Source organism: Gavia stellata, chromosome 3, assembly GCF_030936135.1.
Source record: "Gavia stellata isolate bGavSte3 chromosome 3, bGavSte3.hap2, whole genome shotgun sequence".
In the NCBI taxonomy this organism is placed as follows: Eukaryota; Metazoa; Chordata; class Aves; order Gaviiformes; family Gaviidae; genus Gavia; species Gavia stellata.
This window is the reverse complement of record NC_082596.1, coordinates 38,060,327-38,079,436: the sequence shown is the minus strand read 5'-3', so window position 1 is coordinate 38,079,436 and position 19,110 is coordinate 38,060,327. Positions and strand designations below refer to the sequence as shown.

Here is a 19,110-nt window from a genome sequence, read left to right as displayed (position 1 = left end):
GATGTGAATGAATAAATAACCCAGAGTAAGACCTCTAGTTGCTGTCAGTGTATTTCTCTATAGTCGTTTAGCTAAGCAGGGCATAAATGAATCAGCCATTTGCCAATTTGTTAATGCAAACTTATTTTCTCATCCTGGAGTCTGGTTCTTCTCCCATACAACCTAATTCTTGGGAGTTTGGAACTACTTTGAAGTAGGCCCAAAATGGCTACATAGAACTGGCTCTGCCCTGTCTTATCTCAGTTGGGGATCTGAGTTGTGGCATTTACAAACTGGTCTGTTCTGAGAGTTAATACGCAAAAAATTGAAAAGAAAAATGAAAAGGAAAAAGAGGTTCAATGTAGAAGCTTCACACAGTTCTAAAAGTTGCATGGGAAAGAACAGACAATGTTTTCCTGTTTTTCTAAGGAAAAGGAGGGAAAACTGTAAGGAAAACCTGTAGCTTCAGTACGATGAAGGCCAAAAAGCAGCTTTCCAAAGACTTTTCAGGGTGCTCTCCGACAAGAAATGGAATAAACTGAGGAGTTGAGTCACAGAAAGAGACATCAAAAGGATTCTGATACTGCATTACCAAACATCTGATCTTTCCATTGTTTGCCTGAATTACAAACGTCCGTGTTTTCAAATTGATTAAAAATCAAAATATCTTTTTAAAAAAACAAATCCATTCGTTTTAGCATTAATAATAGCGTATTTAGAGTTTGAGTAACATGTAGGTGATTTATACCTTTCCTGTAGCCAAAAAAGTTGAGTATGATGTACAGTCTGTTTACCGGAGGCCAAGATAATAAATGCCATTTTACTGTGTTATGCTGGATATTAAATGAACAGCCTCGGGGAAGTTTTCATAGTGCTTATACTGTCTAGAAGCAGATAGTGCTGATACAACCTGCACTTTCAAGCTCATCTGCTCAAAGATCAGTAGCTTCACAGTTACAGCTTTTAATGACAATTAGTAACACAATGAATTTCAGGAATAGATATGTCGTTTTCTTGGCAAGGTAAAGGTAACCATAGTTACAGGAGACTTTCAGAGTGCCTGAGCCCAGCTTGGCTCCTAGTTTCACTGTGAAAGTTCGAATTCTATAAATAGAAACCCTGTAGATTTCTGCAGTTCCTACTATTATTATTATCAGAACATTTTGCTCATAATAGACCTCAAGTCCAGTGCCATGAGTCCCAGATGTTTCTCAATACATATATGAAAAGAATTTTGGGCCTGACTTATGACCTGATTAAATCGTAGCCAGGCATTTGGTCTCTCTGGAGCAGGATGTGTGGGAGACTGAGATGTGAAATATGCACTGCTTGCAGGAACATTTTCATCATTGAATGTCCTTAGTGCCCTTCTTAACTATTTGTACATTCTTCAGCCTTCGAACAATTCCATAATTGGATTTCTTGTAACCTTCCAGATCTTGTTCTTATACAAGGGTTTAAATGCAATTAATCAGTCAAATGTTCATCTGGCTGAAGTAATATGACACCAAAATAAACAGAAATTTAAATCCCAGCACAAAAACCTGTTACTACTCAGAAGGGACATACCTTTGTTCAACTGAAGTGTTAGTCAAAACTTGACTGAATTTGTACTGACATTTATTAGGGAAGGAACTTTGCAAGTTAACTTTGAAAATATTCTTATGCATGAGCTATGCTCTGTAGCTGAGGTAGGTCTGTGCAATATTTTGACTGGAGTGATACTGTGATTAAAATACCAGGGACTTGGAACTGATTACATCTTTTCCAGCAAAAATTCTCCCTTAACAACAAACTGCACTTGAAAGGACACATTTTGACAAAAATCCTACTTGTGACTGACAAGTCTCTTTTCCAATGGGAGAGCTTGATCTCATGACTTTTATGATTCTGAAGTAGGTGTATTTTCCAAGTGGCCAATTTTACTACAATTCAGCCTTAGCCATTTTGGGTTGACATCATCTCATCTTAAAAAACAAATAACTCTAAGCCTGTTCAAGAGTGCATGCAAAATTTGAGGTGTTATAGTGAAGGAGATGTGGCTAAACACTGTATTAGAATTAGGCCGTAAAACACAGGGGAAAAAAAAAATTCATCACTGATACATGGGGGAGAGAAGAGGTGGTGGACTAGCAAAGTCTAAAATATAGTGTTTGCAATTTTTGTGCTGTAATGTTTACCAGCTTCACAGAATCACTCAAAATCACGGAATGGTTGGGGTTGGAAGGGACCTCTGGAGGTCTTGTCCAACCCCCCTGCTCAAGCAGGGCCACTTAGAGATGGTTGCCCAGGACCATGTCCACATGGCTTTTGAGTATCTCCAAGGAGGGAGATCTGACAACCTCTCTGGGTAAGCTGTGCAAGTGCTTAAGTCACCCTCACAGTAAAAAAGTGTCTCCTGATGTTCAGAGGGAACCTCCTGTGTTTCAGTTTGTGCCCATTGCTTCTGGTCCTGTCACTGGGCACCACTGAAAAGAGCCAGGCTCTGTCCTCTTTGCACCCTCCCTTCAGGTATTTGAATACGTTGATGAGATCCCCCTGAGCCTGCTCTTCTCCAGGCTGAACAATCTGAGCTCTCTCAGCCTTTCCTCATAGGAGAGATGCTCCAGTCCCTTCATCCCTTTGGTTGCCCTTCTCTGGACTCTCTCTGGTATGCCCATGTCTCTCTTCTACTGGGGAGCCCAGAACTGGACACAGTACCCAGGTGTGGCCTCACCAGTGCTGAGTAGAGGGGGCAGGATCACCTCCCTCCTGGAAACGCCTCTCCTAATGCAGCCCAGGAAACCATTAGGGAGGACTTCATCCTTCCTGAATGTGAAGTTCATAATTCAGCTTCCAATTCTGTCTTTATTATAGCTTCAGGCAAGAATTTCAGAAATTTTTGCAATACATTGACTTGAAAACTTCTATGTCAGCATGTGTTTATAAATGTCATGTGCAGTACAGCACTGGATCATAGAGCATTTCCAGACTTTCTCCCTAGGAAGACACTTAATATTTTATTATGTTGCAAGGAAAATAAATTCTGTCTTCTTGTTACACGGCTATTTACATTTGTAAATATAATTTATTTCAAAAACCAGCCCCTCAAAAATGTAAAATGAAAAATATTGTTTCTTTCCCTTGTAGAAAAAGATGAAAATTATGAAGTCAAGGCGTCTGAAATCAAGGATGCCTGGAATATTTTAAACTTTTGTTTTCTAGTCAGGTACACAAGTTTTGTCAGCCAAGTGCTGACACATCAAAAGCTGTTAATCAAAATTTTGTTTTCTTTCTCACTTCTAGTTTTCAAGAGTATTAAAAAACAGAGCTTGGCCTACCTTCAAACAAGCTAAGTCAAAGATTTCACCACTTCACAGCAGTGATTTCTGTCCAACCAATTGCCATATCAATGTGATGGAAGTGTCTTACCCTAAAACCTCAACTTCCCTTGGTAGTGCCTTTGGTGTACAGTTAGACAGCAGAAAACATTCTTCCCATGAAAAGGAAAATAAAAACACTGATCAAGGTAAGTCAGTTGAGCTTGAAAGAACTGCTTCCAGTGCTTCTGATATAGACTCTTAAAAGGTAACTGGTTTAGGTTTATGTTCCAAATACTAAAATTAAGGACAAGTCTTTTTGAAATCCCCCTATATTTGATACTTCGGTTTATTTTAAAGCATATTAAAGGCTAGTCATAATTTCACAATAAATTTTTCCTTAAATAGCTTGACTTTGATATGCAAAATAAAATGCAAAATTAAATAATTACATGGAGTTTTTAAGCAGGAAAATATTTCAATATCTGTTAGGTATTTTACTAACTTCAAAATGTATGTTGAAAAAAAGATAATGGTGTAACCTCTTTGGATTATTCCCAGGTAAACTGAATCCCATGATTTATGTCCAACATACCATTACTACTATGGCTGCCCCTTCAGGACAGTCTCTTAGCCAGCAAGAAGGCCATGGTCTGAGGTACCTCTTAAAAGAAGAAGATTTAGAAACACAAGATGTCTATCAAAAATTGCTGTTCAAATTGCAAGCTGCACTGAAAGAAGTGGAAACATGTGTCTGTCAAATAGATGAGTAAGTAAATGTTACCATCTGGACTTGCCTTTAATTTTTCCATTGAAGATACTGATAAATCTGGGTATCCTTTTTGTGTAGTGTAGGAACCAATGTTGACTTCAGATAGAATTGAAATAAGGCGAAGAATTTAAGTGTAAGTCATATTATAATTTGTTCTTTTTCCCAGCATCCCTGATTTTTTCGCACTTTAGTTTGTAGCTTTTCTCTAGAATGTGGGAATGGTAATTATTTTGAGGTGAGAGAATTATGAGGCCCACGTGTCATCTAAAATTTCACTAGGAATGGAAACAAAGAGCAGAGGTATAAAAATATCTTTTATTTGACTCTTCAGGTATTGCTGAATAGTCCCAAAGATGAATTTGTAGGTAAAGCATTTTTCACCCATAGGAAGATTATTAATTTGTTAGACATTTTTCAAAAACAAATTGGCCTTAATGAAGAGCTATGGATCTAGGGAGAGCCACTCTTGAATGATTAGGACACTTGGCTTGAATGTGGGAGACCCAGAGTCTCATCACAGTTTGTCCTAATTCGGGACAAGGATTTAAAACTTGCTTTTCCGTTTGTGAGGTAACTGGGTTGACTGCTAGGCTATTTGCTGTCATGGGATAAGGATGAAGAAGGATGATAGGTCTTTCAGTTTTGAAAGATCCCATGTGTAATGGAAATGTCAAAATTATTTATTTTGAAAATATCAATAATATAATTTTTTGAGCTTAAAAGCCAATCTTTCATGATCTCCAGTTGGGAAAAGTTGGTGTATCATTGCTTCTCCTGTTATTTTGAAGACTGTACAACGTTTTGTCTTTTCATAGTTATTTCATAGTGGGAATTTTTTTGTACTGTTCTAATAGTAATGTAATGTAATAGTTACACAGTAATAAGTATTTTTAGTGTATTACATAATGCAATTGGAATGAAAGTAAGACTGGCCTCAAATTATTTAAAGAAAATGTTGTGTTCTGTGCCTTTACATAGTTCTGCTAGTTCTCATGCTGAAGATGAAGTCAGTTAGTTAGATTTAAGATAATTCCAGTGCTTGGATGCACTTAAAAATGACTGTCTGTAAAGCCGGTGTTGTCACTTCCTCAAGGAAGTCAGAAAATTATATATGGAAGTTCAGTCAATATTTCAGGAAGTTCCAGCTACCAGTCTGCCACGCCTTTCCTTTCCACTCCCTTGAGCCTGTGATGCAAAAGCACAGGAACTTTTGAGCCTTTCTTTCATACATATGTATAGATAAATACACACACACGTATTTATTGTGTGTACAGGTATGTACATATATATACACACACATTCATTTTGAGACTCACACAGTTGTGGCAGTAAATGCAAGGATTCACTTTTTTTTCTTTCATAAATTTCCTGTACACTGACCTTGTAGCAGATCTTGTGTAAGGTGCACAGATTTATTCAGCAAATTTTACCTTTTGCTATTTGTAAGACTGAGACTTTTCATGCTTTATTCCTCACGGACTTTGAGTGGACTGCCAGTGTGTCATTACTGTGGAGGAAAGCAGTTCTTTCTATACAGGAAACAGGGTAGCCAAGGGACCTGCTTGAAGTGCTGAACAGGGAAGTGGGAAGCCGGGACTATCTGGGTGTAAGCAGTTCAGCATTGCATGGTATATTATTATATTAGAACATGTTAGAGCTACTAATTAACTCTTGAGAGAAAAGTTGGGACTACTAAGAAATAAAAGATAGAGTAATAAGATAGGATAATCAAACAGCTGTGCTTTAATTAGAAATATTCATACGTCAGCAGCTAGGAGTAAATGCTTGAACATACCGATCCTTGAACTTTATAAAGACTGTAGAACTTCTGTTTTCTGTTACAACATAGCAACAATAAAATTGATGTCTTTATTTACTGAGCTGCTTATTATTATAAGCAATCCTCATTATCATAATTTTCTCAGGACAGAAAATATGAACACGGTATCACAATTACAAATTTATAAGATTTTGAATGATAGAAAAATTGGGCTACAAAATGACTCTTTGGTACCCTTTATAAAGTACTGTTGAAAAACTGTTGCTCTTCGGTGTTACTAGATGTCTCTGCTCTGTGTTGAGGTCACTAATGGTCTCTCCCTCAGCTCCCAAAATCTTGGGCCAGTGTTATCTGCCCAACCTCTCCTATCTATTAGTGAATGAAAGTGAACTGAAAACCAAGTGTTTCACTTGAAAAGCAGGTCTGTGAGAGCTTGTGGGAGAGAGGATTATGGGGAGGGAATGTCTAAGAGAAGGTTGTGTACTCCTAGCATTATCTTCATAATAACTTTTGTCATGGCTTGTTGATGAGATTGGATTGCATAAGAAAATACAGTACTGATGGAGAGAGAAAGAGAGATACACACAAAACCCACATATATCCCCTTTCCAGAGCCTCTCAAAGTTCCACTGGCTCCTCGTTCAAATAGTTTAATAGTATCCTAGTACTTCTTTAGTACCATTGCCAGATACCCACCACTGATGCTAGGTGTTATACAGAAATAAGTCCTTATTCAAGTTGTTTTCTATATGGTGACTCTGCTGTGTTCTTGGTTCACGTGCACTGAGTGTGCTCCCATGATCCCAGCTGTTTTTTGGAAAGATGTCTGTTGGGAGTATACAAGAGGCTTGAAGATTTTCTGAGCCTCTGTGGAGTGAGAAGGCAAAGCAGCTCACAGGTTGCATAGGTTTTTTGTTACTGCCTGTGGCTATCCATTTTTAATGCTTTGACTGACCATAGCAGGTTTTGTTTGTTTCTGACATACTTTTAGGATTGTGTTTATTTGGGTTGCATATAGGACTAATTCCACATGTGAGGACTTTTTGGGTTGAGATTTAAATTTCTCTTCATAGATGGAAATTTTCTTCATAGTTACAGAGACTTTCTAGCTGTTAGTTACTACTCATTCACATATTTATCCTATGAGAGATAGACGTCTAAGATAATTTTGTTTGAAAAATGTGATGTGCATGTGCTGTATGATTATTGGGGTATTATATGTATGATTATTGGGGTTTGTTTTGCATCCAGATTTGGGTTTGTGTGTTTTAGACTCCCTGAACTGGGTTTCTAAGAGCACTTCAGTGACCTGAGGAACTACCAGCTCCAGAACTCTGTTATCCAAAGTTCCAGCTTTCGTTCATGGTAGTTCAGCAAAAAAATTTTCCTTAGAAAAAGAGCCTGCCTGCTGAGAGAAAGTGAAAAGCTCCCTTAGGAAAAGCTCCAGCTACCTTCATCAGTCTTTTACCGAGATCTTGGCAGCAGTGACTAAACAGTCACATAAAAGAAGAGGATATAATAGTCTGTCTGTGTCTTGACAAATAATTACTCAGGGGAAGGTATTTTCAGGAGTTGAAATTGCAGTTCATTATGCTTGTTTCTTACTCTTGATTATTTTCTTGCAACAACAAAATCCACAAGAAGTTACCAGAAAGTATCTGCCCAAAGCCCATTTTTGTTTTCCTAGAAGTGGATGATAATGGAAACACAAGAAAAAGCAAAAGTATAGATTAATCCTTGTTCTTACCTCATCTTCCAGCAGGCAGTGCTACAAGGTCTTCTTGGAACGTACCTTTTGTTTTAAGACTACTGTTAGAATGATATGCCCTGAAATTATCTAATCCCTTTTTGAACCCCTTTTGTATTTTCGTATTCAGAAGATAAGTTTTACAAGTACAAAGAACTGATTTTCTAAGGTCTACATTTTTATAACACATTTGTTTTAGGATATGTTCAAGAACATGTATGCTCTAACAGGTAGATTGAAACTGAACACTGCTGTAAAACATGGGCCCCATCTTTCTTCCCATTCTCATGGAATCCTGCTAACCGGTGACTAAAGTGATAGGGAAGAACTGAGTTGTTATTTCACACTGATATGAACTATTAAGGCATCATGTAGCCTAAAAGATGTCTGTCTACTGGATGGGTGGGTTTAAAGTCCAGTAAAATTATACCTTTTGTATCATTTTTCTATATTTCAGTTGCAATTCAGATCAGTACCTTTTCCTATGTGTAGGATAAATATGTCTATCTCTTGTTAGCTCTTCACCAGAGAAAGTTATGCAGAAATGGTGAAAGGATTTGCTAAAAAGCTTTACTTATCATCCTTGTTTCCCTGAAGTTAATGTCAAACCCTGTGTTGACATCTATCAGGTCATGATTTCAATGAGACCAAGATTGATATACCATTTGAGGTATGTATTCATTGCTATACAGTCAACAGACAGCATTATAGGGATAATCTACCCTATTGCGTTTCCAAAGTATATGGTTTCTTAATTTCTTTCTTAAAACTCTGTCTGTTCCTGAGAGTCAGGAAATTATTTGTGTAAACTCAAAAATATTACAGTTGAACATGGTATTGAATACATTGTCTGTGTTTTGTATGCAAAAAGTCCATAAACTTCAACTTTCAAGAACAGCTTGGGATCAGGTTATTTTCTGATAGAATATCTGTGTCAAAAGAGTAGAGAAATTGATAGCTCAGTGCTGATGTAACTGTAGCTGAACAAACTTAACTTTTTTAGGATTAAGAATGAATTACCTCAACTGGCAGAGCCCCACAAAATTAAGATGGAGCTCTAAACCATTTAAAAGCAGAATTCCCCCTTGTGCAAAGTAAAATGCTAATATGTGTGCCGAGAACTAAGAGTAAAGGAAGGAATTTTGAATGCTACCTTTTAATAACAATTAGGGTAGCATTTTTGATCACAGAAGATATGCATCTCCCCTAGTTTCCCTTCAGAAGTAAGAATTATGTGTAACAAAAAGATCGAACGTGTTTGAATCCTGCCATGTATTTCACAGAATCACAAAGGTTGGAAAAGATCTGTAAGATCATCAAGTCCAACCATCAACTAACACCACCATGCCCATTAAACCATGTCCCACAATGCCTCGTCCACATGTTCCTTGAACACCTCCAGGGATGGTGACCCCACCCACTTCCCTGGGCAGCTTATTCCAGTGTCTCACCACTCTCTCAGTAAAGACATTTTTCCTAATATCCGGTGTGAATCTCCCCTGGCACAACTTGAGGCCATTTCCTCTTGTCCTGTCTATTTGGTAGAAAGTTGGCCAGCTGACCATTCTGACAGCTCCTACAATAAAACCCTGTTACTATGTCTAAGTACTTTACAGGGAAAAAAAGCTTAATTCAGTGTCTTCTGATTTCAGGTAGTTAGAAGGTAGTTTTTGCAAGAAAAACGCTGCCTTTCAATTCCAAATATTAGTTTGAAAACATTCTAATGAAGTGTTTGAGTAATAGGAATTAAAGGACAATTGCCCATTATAGCTGTTCTGATCTTCAAAGTAAATTAGAACATCTCAATATGAGTTAATCACCCGAGAATAAGAATCTTTTGCTTCCAGTATTTATGCATGTTCTAAATGTAGCAGTCTGCACTGTTCTCTCTTCTTGACTGAATGTCACTTTTGTGCTCGTCACAGAAGCTTGTATATTAATCATCAGTTGTACTAGTGATAGTGGCTTAGACACTTTGAATGTCAGGAAATACACAGATATGTTAATAAAGATTCTTAAAATGCCTTAGTAAAATAGCTTGTCATGCAGGCTGGCATGTCTGGTACAGTAGTAATCGAGAAAATACATGCTTTTCACAGAGATGTAGTTTCTTTGGTTTTTTTCCCTGATTTGTGCTGAGAAGTACATGGTTTGTGTTTAAAAATAGTTATGTTAATATAAATTTTGACCCCAAGTGTTCAAGAATGTGCTGTATTTCTTCCCCAGCTGGAATCATTGCCTTCATACACGACTGAGTATTTAGTAATGCTAATGGGTTTCACCGTTACACTTTTTAACAGCAAACTGTGTGACTTTCTTCCCTTGTTTCAAATAGATATGGACTGAATTAAGATGTTCCCTTTACATAATGTAGAATAATAGTTGGAGGACGTTGACGAGAAATGTTATCCCATTGTTAGCTCACTTTTGAAAAACATGAATTTATCTTTTTTCTTTTTTTTTTGTCTCACAGCCTTCTTTCTTCAATAACATATTCTCCCAAATCAGAACGTAAAACGCCTGAGCCTTTAATACCGGCAGACAGTGATAATGAAAAGGGGGAAAGGAATGGGAAGAAAGTCTGTTTCAGCGTGACAGGTGATGAACAAGAAGATTCTGGTCATGATACTATCAGCAACAGGGATTCTTACAGGTAACTTTACTAATAATATTTTTATTTGTCAGCTGAATCAAACCTGTGGGTTTGTAGACTGTCAAGTGGCTCTGAACATTATCAGAATATAATGAATGACTAGCAGCAAGATTTGTTGCAAGATGTGTAAAATAAACTCTTTTATGAGTACAGATTAGTTATTAGATCTCAGTATCCCTAACCTTTATAGGTTATCACAGCCAGAGGTGTAAAGCTTTACTTAAGATTACCTGTTTTATAAAAAACAGAAATAATATCTGTTACTATGTTCCCCAACAACAAACCAAGTATCTGCTATGGAAAGCAAGATGCCAGAGCCACCACTCTTGCTGATCTAAAGAAAAAAAATACCTGTTTCTCAACATATATTCCTCACCTTTTTCCACTCTAAATATTGTAGTATCATCTCATCTCTAGAATTCATGATGCATCATGTTTACTGTGAATGAAAATACAAAGAATTTTGAAAAGGAAGGAGTAATTATAGCAAGCATAGGTCTTATGAAAATTATCTTCTGTTGCTCAGAGAGAATTGGTTAACTACACGATACAAAATCTAAATTAAAATTTTAGCTGCAAGTAAAATAAGGGTTCATTATTTGTTCATTATCCTGCTTCATTATTATGCTCAGAAAGTAGAATCTCAGTAGGGTCATCGTTTTTCTACAGAACCCTCTGCTGCTGAGATCTCTTTCATAAGCTAATATTTGATCACTGCAGCATGGTAGATGGGAACTCTTTGTCAGAGTAGAAACAGAAATATAAGTATAAATTTGAACAGAAATAAATGTAGAGATAATTTGCAAAGATTAAGTCCATCTTGTTCTAACCATGGTGAACACCCAAGCAAAGTGCTCTTCCAGTTGAAGCTTGTTTAGGGGTTTCTGCATGTCCATGATACATCAAACTGACTGTGCAGGAGCTGCTCCAGTGGCCTGCGCTTGCTCCAGTTGGGAAGTTCCCCAGCTGGCACAAGATTTGTATGTGGAGAAAGAAGGTGTGACTTAGGACATGAGTGTCTCTTTGTTAAAAATATTTTCTTTATTCTGATTCCAGTCATTTACAGTCCATTCTGGCTGATTAGGAATGATAAAATCTAGGGTTCCATATGCAAAATAATAATAAGATCTGTGAGTTTCGAACAATTGTTGGAGTGAGATTGGAATTTTTTGTTTCTTTGCTTAAATAATTATATTAGGCAATACTTAAAATCTCCAGATCCCATAATGCCACTGTGGTTATTATTTAGAACTAGTAGGCTAATTTCAGCTGTTAGAATGCTCTCATTTTGTGTTGTAGGGTCTCATTCTAAACCTTACAATACAACACAATAAAAAAGCAGAATGGTATAGCTAATACATCTAATCTGTTTCTCATTTGCCTGTGTTTTATTTTCTCATGCTTTGCACAATCCAGTTTTAAATAACCTTCACTTCCCTTTGGAGACTTTAATAAGTGAATCGAGTTAGTTAGAAAATATTTCTTAATACCCAGCCAGAAATTCTTAATACTCCTTGGGACTGTTCACCCTCTGTTAGGAACATGTTGTTACTGATGTCTTTTCATCTACTTAATGGATATGATTGTAGTTATATCATATTGCTTCATTTAAAAGTTTTCCCCATTCACTTAACCTGGTTGGCTACAGGTCCAAAACATACACCTTAGCCAGGAAATGTAGGTCAGTATGCCAAAACTAGTGAAAGATCACTTCTCTATTTACAAAAATAAAGAAAACAAGTAGGAAGCACATGGGCACATGTATAACTGCAGCATTATATGTAAAACATAGATATGTGTGTCTTGGTTAATTGGTACGCCCAAGACGTGTGGATGAGGCACTTAAGGACATGGTTTAGTGGTGGACTTGGCAGTGCTAGGTTAACGGTTGGACTTGATGATCTTCAAGGTCTTTTCCAACCTAAACAATTCTATGATTCATAAAACCAAAACCAGATCATTATGTATAAATATCCTTTAGGTACACTTCTACATTATCTTACACTGACCTGGGGTTTTAAAACTCCCTCTGCTGGATAATTATTTAAGCATTTCCTGCACTGAAACTAAACAACCTTCATGTGGCTAAACAACTCTGAAGACTTTGAATTCAAATTTATCTTCATAGGATTTTCAGTACAAAAGTCTATGTTTTACTCTGTTTATGCTGCAGAAGTAGGTATGTTCTCCATCTGTTTTCTGTACAGAACAATTTATTTTTGAGATAAAAGAGCAGAAAAAAATTTACACATTTTAATCCCCAAATATCCTTACTAGATCAATGTGGGTGACATTTTGTATGCACAGAAGTTTTCACTGAAGTCACAGATGTAAATGTCTGTACATCTCTAATAAAATGAACAGCTGAAAGAGACAGGATCATAAACTATATTTTGGCTGGCAGGGAAAAATAGTTTGTAATTTGAGTTTTGGTGCTACTCAAATGGATCAAATCTCTTCTAAACCCATTATGGACTCTAGTTTGCAAGTCATAAACCAGAGTATTTTGTCATTTGTATTAGCTATGGACTAGGAGTCCAGAATGCACTAGGAGTACAGAATTTAAATGTGGAGTTACTAAAACATTTGAGGCCACAGTTTCAAAAACTGTTAGTCATGTAAGAAAAGTTGGTTGTTTTTCATTGAAAGTGTGTATTATCATTCTGCAAGTACTTGTTCACATGCAAGGTGAAGGGAGACAATCGAATCATCTATTTTGGGAATCTGGTCTTCTGAGTCCTACTAGGATTGCAAATTAAATGATAGCCTAAGTATAGGGATCTTTATTGTTGATGAAGAATTGTACAGACCATCTCATCATTAAATTTAAAAGGGGAAAAGGGAAAGACTTTCCATAACTTTGATACAGAGCCTGTGTTAAAGGACATGACTTGTTGTTTTGTGTTTTTTTTTTTCCAAGCGATTGCAACAGCAATAGGAACTCCATTGCCTCATTCACCAGCATTTGTAGCAGTCAGTGCAGTTCTTACTTTCACAGTGATGAAATGGATTCAGGTATGTTTAGAAAAGTCAGCTATGCATCTGTCATCTGTTCATTTTATACAATTTTATTCTTTTCATTTGCCTGGCAGTTTTGTTGTTTTTGTTTTAAAAATTGCATCCTCCTTTGTAACAGAAGAGTATCATTTTGCTTCTGCCTAGCTAGTGCTGCACTTAAGAGTCCTGTGAAAGAGAGCCAACATTCCAGCATCTCTGTGAATGGACTGAATTAGTTAGAGCTCTTAGAGTCACTGCTTTTAACCACTTGCAACCACTTTGTTATTTTGCACAGAGTAAGGAGCATTTTAGGTGAGTGTGGAATGCTCTCCCAGCCTGCGTCAGCACCCGGATGTCAGGATACGGCTGTGTATGTTTGTAGGAAGGAATGTGAGACCACATAGAAGCACATTCTTGTTTATGCCATGACAAATTGAATTTAAATAAATGCAGCTGCTAATAGGGATGAGATGAGATTTAACTGCATGGAGTACAAGGTCATATACTCAGGGAGTAATAATGAAAAGTATTTGCTCTAAGCTGGGAGTTTATAATTTGGGAATGATTTAGGAAAAGAAAGAACTGGGCATATTAGTTGAATATGAGCCACCAGTGAGACTTGGCCATAGAGGAGGCAAATTTTATTGCTGGTTGTACCAGGAGAGGTATTTTCAGTTGGGACAGGAGGGTATTAATGACATGCAAGGTATCTGAGCTACCTTGTGAATAATGCAATTCTAGGCAGCTACTTTCCAGAAATGATACATGCTTACAGACCTGAGCAGATACAGAGGAAAGGATGAAGGGCATAAAGAACTGTTAATAAAAGAGGTGACCCAGGGTCTGTATCTTCAACTTAAGCTATAAATGAGCTGTTAGGCACTTGCGTGGCATCAAGCTGGAGTACCAACTGAGGTGCCTAAAAGAATATGTCTGTGCTAGCCAAGCGCAGATAGTGTTCGAGTTGATAAATACTGCTGCTCAGTGAAACTCCCGCTCTCCTGATGACTTAATTTTCTCCTAGTTCCAAAGCTAACCTGGTTAACTCCAGATCAGGGCTCTTTGGCACCATGCTTTATCTGTTGTAATTAAAATTCTGTGAAGGGTTACAACTACTGGCTGTAAGGACATCTAAAGGAGCGGAAAAAAAATCAAGGAGAGAAAAATGCTGTTTAAGTGTTTCACTGACATAAGAAAAATGAGTCTAGATTGACCATGAATAAATTTGGATTATAAATTATCAAGTGGCTACTTCTTATCTGTCACTGCAACAGCAAGGAGGAAAACCAGTTTTAAGCTCAATTTTTCACAGTTTTTGAAAGAGTTCAGGTTGCAGACCCATTGTCTGAGACAGCGAGTGACTGAGGGCAGTGACTTAGGAGAGTCCTTCTCCTTTGTACTCTCTTAGGAAATGATGTGGTATGTACTACTAAAAGCTTCGTATCAAATACAGGATTTGGATGCTGTATTTTTGTTGAATTACTAAAATCTCAGAACCATTTGATTAGGAAGAACAGTAAGATTGTGAATTGTCTGTAGAGTCCCTACAAAAATTTTATGGTGAATGCATTTCAGTGACTTTGTGGTCTGCTGTATTAGGTTGACACTACTTAGCCATTTAGTCTGGTGTTTAGGATATTCTCCAGCATAGAACAATTGTGTGTTCTGGTCACAGAATGGTTGAGGTTTGAAGGGACCTCTTGAAATCATCCAGTCCAATCCCCTGCCTCACGCAGGGCCATCTAAAGCAGGTTGTCCAGGACCATGTCCAGTTGGGTTTTGAATATGTTTTTTTCTCTAAGAGCTAATTCTGTATTATTGAGTGACTACTAAATGCAAAATATGTAGCGAGAACAGTTACTATCATCCTGAAAGCCTAAGCATCGGTCTGTGTGCAAAGCAGATTATCTAAGCTACAAAGATTTTAGAAAATATGCTGAAACTTCTAAACAATTTCTCATTTTAAAATATTTTTCAGGTGATGAGCTTCCCATAAGTGTTCGAATCTCCCATGATAAACAGGACAAGCTCCATAGCTGTTTGGAGCATCTTTTTGGTCAAGTATGAGATTATTTTTCTTGGCTTTGATACTAAAGTCCATGTTTGAGCTAACATGTCTTTAGCAAATACTTCTTTTTACTTTTGCTTTCCACTGTTTCCTGGGATGGTATGTGTTTACTTGTTCTCCATCAGTTTTCTGTAAATACTTCAAAACTGCAAATTAAACAGGTCCTTAGATTTAGTCTAACATTCCCTAGCTTGTTACTTTAACTAGAACCATTAGGTAAGAAAGAATCCAAAGCTGCTTTTCTGTAGTCCATATTTCTTAAAGAAAGAATTTCTAATTGTTGCTGTAAAAAACATCTTTCTCACAGAACCTTGATCCCCACAGGTCGATTCAATTGTCAATCTTCTGAAAGGACCAGCTGTGATGAGGGCCTTTGAGCAGACAAAATACTTTTCACCAGGTCGAGGCCTCCAAGGTAACACTGAATTCTATCTATCAGAATCAAAAGGCAGCTTGAAGGGTACATGGATATATATGGCTATTTACTCCTTGAGCTGGGTATTAAAGAACTGATTTGCTTAATCCTGGTGTCTTCTGCAATAATTGACTGTTGAAATTCTTGTTAAGTAGATCTTATTCTTTGTCGAAAACTGGCTTCTTGCACTTTTATTGCACAACGTATGAAAGAATTTCAGGTTTGTTGGAAAGTCAGCTTTAAATTGTAGACTCTGAACTGGCTGTAGAATTGCTGAGGTTTTTGAAGCAAGAAACAGGTTTTGTGTATTGCAGGTGTTTGTATTATGTTTTTGTCTCAACTACTGAAGCCATTTCTGATCTATTTTATTACTAATGCCAGATTTTTATTACTTTTTGTAGATATATTATTTGTGAAGTTGACTTATAAATAATTTGCAAATGTAATTTTATAGTCACAGTAATATTTGTGCCAGATATATGCTTATATAAGTATTATTGATTGTTTTAAAAAAACCCTATATGTAATTTCCGATACTCTGTTGACAATCAAGTAGTTGCTTATGTCTAAGTGTATAAATAGGTATCTGGTGGTAGCCATAAGATTGTGATGAAAAATACAAAGGATTTGTTTCAGTGAACTGAATTAAAAAAAAAAAAAAGAAGAAAAAAGCTCAATGGGAGACTGAATGTTGTATTAATATGTATTGACTATGTTTTTTGATCCAAACTAGGTTTGACTATGATTTTATTGATCCTGCATATGTCTTTTGGCAAAGAAAACTAATTTTAGATGGCCAGAGGGTGGATCTTTGGCTTGTATAAATCACCAAAATCCCACTGCATTCAACAGAGCATAATTACTGTACCCTGATTATCTGGTTTTACAAAGCCTGAAGTACTTCCCCCTCACTGAATTTGCATGGAAGACCGCATAACATCCTCTTTTTCTTTTTCTTTTTTTTTTTTTTTTTGTTTTGTTTCCTATTTTGGGACCAAGATAATGGGGATGAACCTAGAGCATTTCTACTCTCTTGTGTTTCAGAATGAGTACCTGACAGACTCACTCAACAAAGTGTTATCCTTTCAGTGGTATAACAAAAGTTCAGACAGACAGAAGATAGGGACATGTCAGATATTTTATTCTTGATTTGCACCATCTTCATGAACTGTACAAGGAGCACTTCAATGATTTGAAAGATCGGCTAGGTTAAGCAATAAGTACTTTTGTTTTAAGTTTAATTTTCCGATTGAATTAATTTTGCTTCTAAAAGTTCCAGGGTCCTGCTTACTCTGTGGAGACAGGCACCTTCTATCTATGTACCTGGTTCAGAAAGACTCATGTTTGGGAATGCTGCTCGCTCTCTCCTTTGACAAAGTAGGGAGCTTAGATGACTGTTAGACCTGTCACCCTAGCTTTAACTAGAGTTAAATAAGTTGACAACTCCTTGAGCTGTGGAAACATTTAGGAAGAAATAATGTCTTAATGTGCCTTTCTCATGAGGTTTAAGCAGAAAAATATTTTTGTCCTTGCTTAGAGTTTCAGCAGGAAATGGAACCGAAGCTCAACTGTCCAAAGAGGCTACGACTCCATATCAAGCAAGACCCTTGGAACCTCCCCAGCAGTGTCCGGAGTCTTGCCCAGAATATCCGAAAATTTGTTGAAGGTTAGTAAGAACAACATGACCATAAAGAAACACTTCATTAACAATAGAGAGCCTGGGGAAGGGAATGGGAAAGATACAACTGTTTCATGTTGCTGCTAGGCAAAGTTTGCTGAACACAGTGTGATCTATGGGAAATGCCTAAATTTCAGGACTTTTTTGTGTTCTTAGTAACAAGGTTAGTGGAGTATATCTCAGCTGTATTGTGCTCACCCTATTTGCTTCAGGTACTGAAGAGAAAACCGTCTCTTCTGACAAGTGAAAACAAATGAACCGTATGTTGCATGTGCTATGGTATTTCAGTTGCTGCTGAAGTCCAGGGGGCTGGACTGATTTGTCACAGAACTTCATGGGACTGATACACCAAAATGGGGCTTTCCTTGAAATTAAACTCCCTTTTTTCTACCATCTTCAATGGAAAGATGAAGATTCTGCAGGACAACTTTTGTTCTATATCTTGCTCTTATCTGTCATTGATGTGGAATCATTATCCCTCTAAAATCATGCTCCCTCTTCTGCCATGAAGCCAAACCTCTTCCACTGGTTTTCACTTATTCACTCCATCACAACTGATCCTATCATTCCTCCTCCTCCACCTCCCTCCCACCACTGTATAAAAGTTACGTAGCACTCTGCTCCTCTTCACCACCAAGTGACAATGTGAGTTGGGGTTTTCTGCTCTTTCCCCTGCCTTCATAAGAAAGTAACTGGGATTTCCTCTCCAGGAAATCTTTTCTGTGCTGTTTGATAGAGAAACAGAAATAATGAGCAAAATTATTTTTATAAAACTGCTTGCACTAGGAGTCTACATGGGAACAAAAACTTGTGTCAGGGCTAGCTTTAAATGATTTGTGTGTGTGTGTTTAACTTCTTTTGTTTTGTTGGCTAATTTCCATGGTGTCCCATAAAGAAACTGCTAAATTTCAGATCACTGGAAAAGAACTTTGTGATAAGCTTTATTAAGATAAACATCCAAAAACCAACCAGCCAAACCAAACAAACTCCTCCTCCTCTGATTTTTGGTATTTCTCATTTCAGATACAATCATATTTTCAGACCCTGGCTTAGAAAATTATAAAAACAACCACAAAAAGTTCTCCTATTTTTGGAGTCAATCACACTGGGTTGGCTTCAATACTAAGAATACTTCTTTTAGTTTAATGGTGGCTGTCACTGAGTGGAAAATGAATAAATATCTTTGGATCCTTTTTTCGATGGGTCTATCTTCAGACTAAACCGAATTATTTTCAAGTATTAATCATGCTTTCTTTCACAGTTCAGGAGGAATGGAAATGTGTCTTTAATAGTCCTTCATTGCCCCCCTCCTGAAGCCAAGCCTAACAGACCATTTTCACATAACTTGTTTGCCCATAAATAGGATTAAGAGACTTAACCCATTTCAACACTGCTCATGTACCGTCAATACTGAGCTGAGGTTATTTAGATAAATTTGGTTTTAAATCTACCACACAATTTTGTGGGAGAGTTCAGCAAGGTCCAAAAGATTTGCTGCCTCTCTATAATACAAAACTTCTCTTTTTACAATATTATACAATACTATAATGCAATAGTGATATTTATCAGAAGAAATGTGGATGTTTAGAGAACAATAAAACTGTTGGCATTTTCTAGTGTTTTAGAAATTAGGATTAAAAGTGTTTTCTCTGTTAATAAATTATAGTAACTAGCTATTGCAAATGTCATGCTTGTGAATGGTGCATGATTCAGAGAGATAAA

At 37.0% G+C, this 19,110-nt stretch overlaps 1 protein-coding gene across 1 annotated transcript in view; it reads left to right on the top strand.

Annotated features, from left to right (window-relative positions):
• The window catches only part of PREX2 (phosphatidylinositol-3,4,5-trisphosphate dependent Rac exchange factor 2), a 181,069-nt gene that overhangs the window by 107,715 nt on the left and 54,244 nt on the right, over positions 1–19,110 (top strand). The window contains exons 24-30 of the mRNA XM_059836047.1: positions 3,265–3,487; positions 3,840–4,047; positions 10,051–10,230; positions 13,151–13,245; positions 15,206–15,288; positions 15,620–15,710; positions 17,248–17,376. Coding sequence (XP_059692030.1) covers positions 3,265–3,487; positions 3,840–4,047; positions 10,051–10,230; positions 13,151–13,245; positions 15,206–15,288; positions 15,620–15,710; positions 17,248–17,376 — 1,009 coding nt within the window. The remainder of the gene's footprint in view (positions 1–3,264; positions 3,488–3,839; positions 4,048–10,050; positions 10,231–13,150; positions 13,246–15,205; positions 15,289–15,619; positions 15,711–17,247; positions 17,377–19,110) is intronic.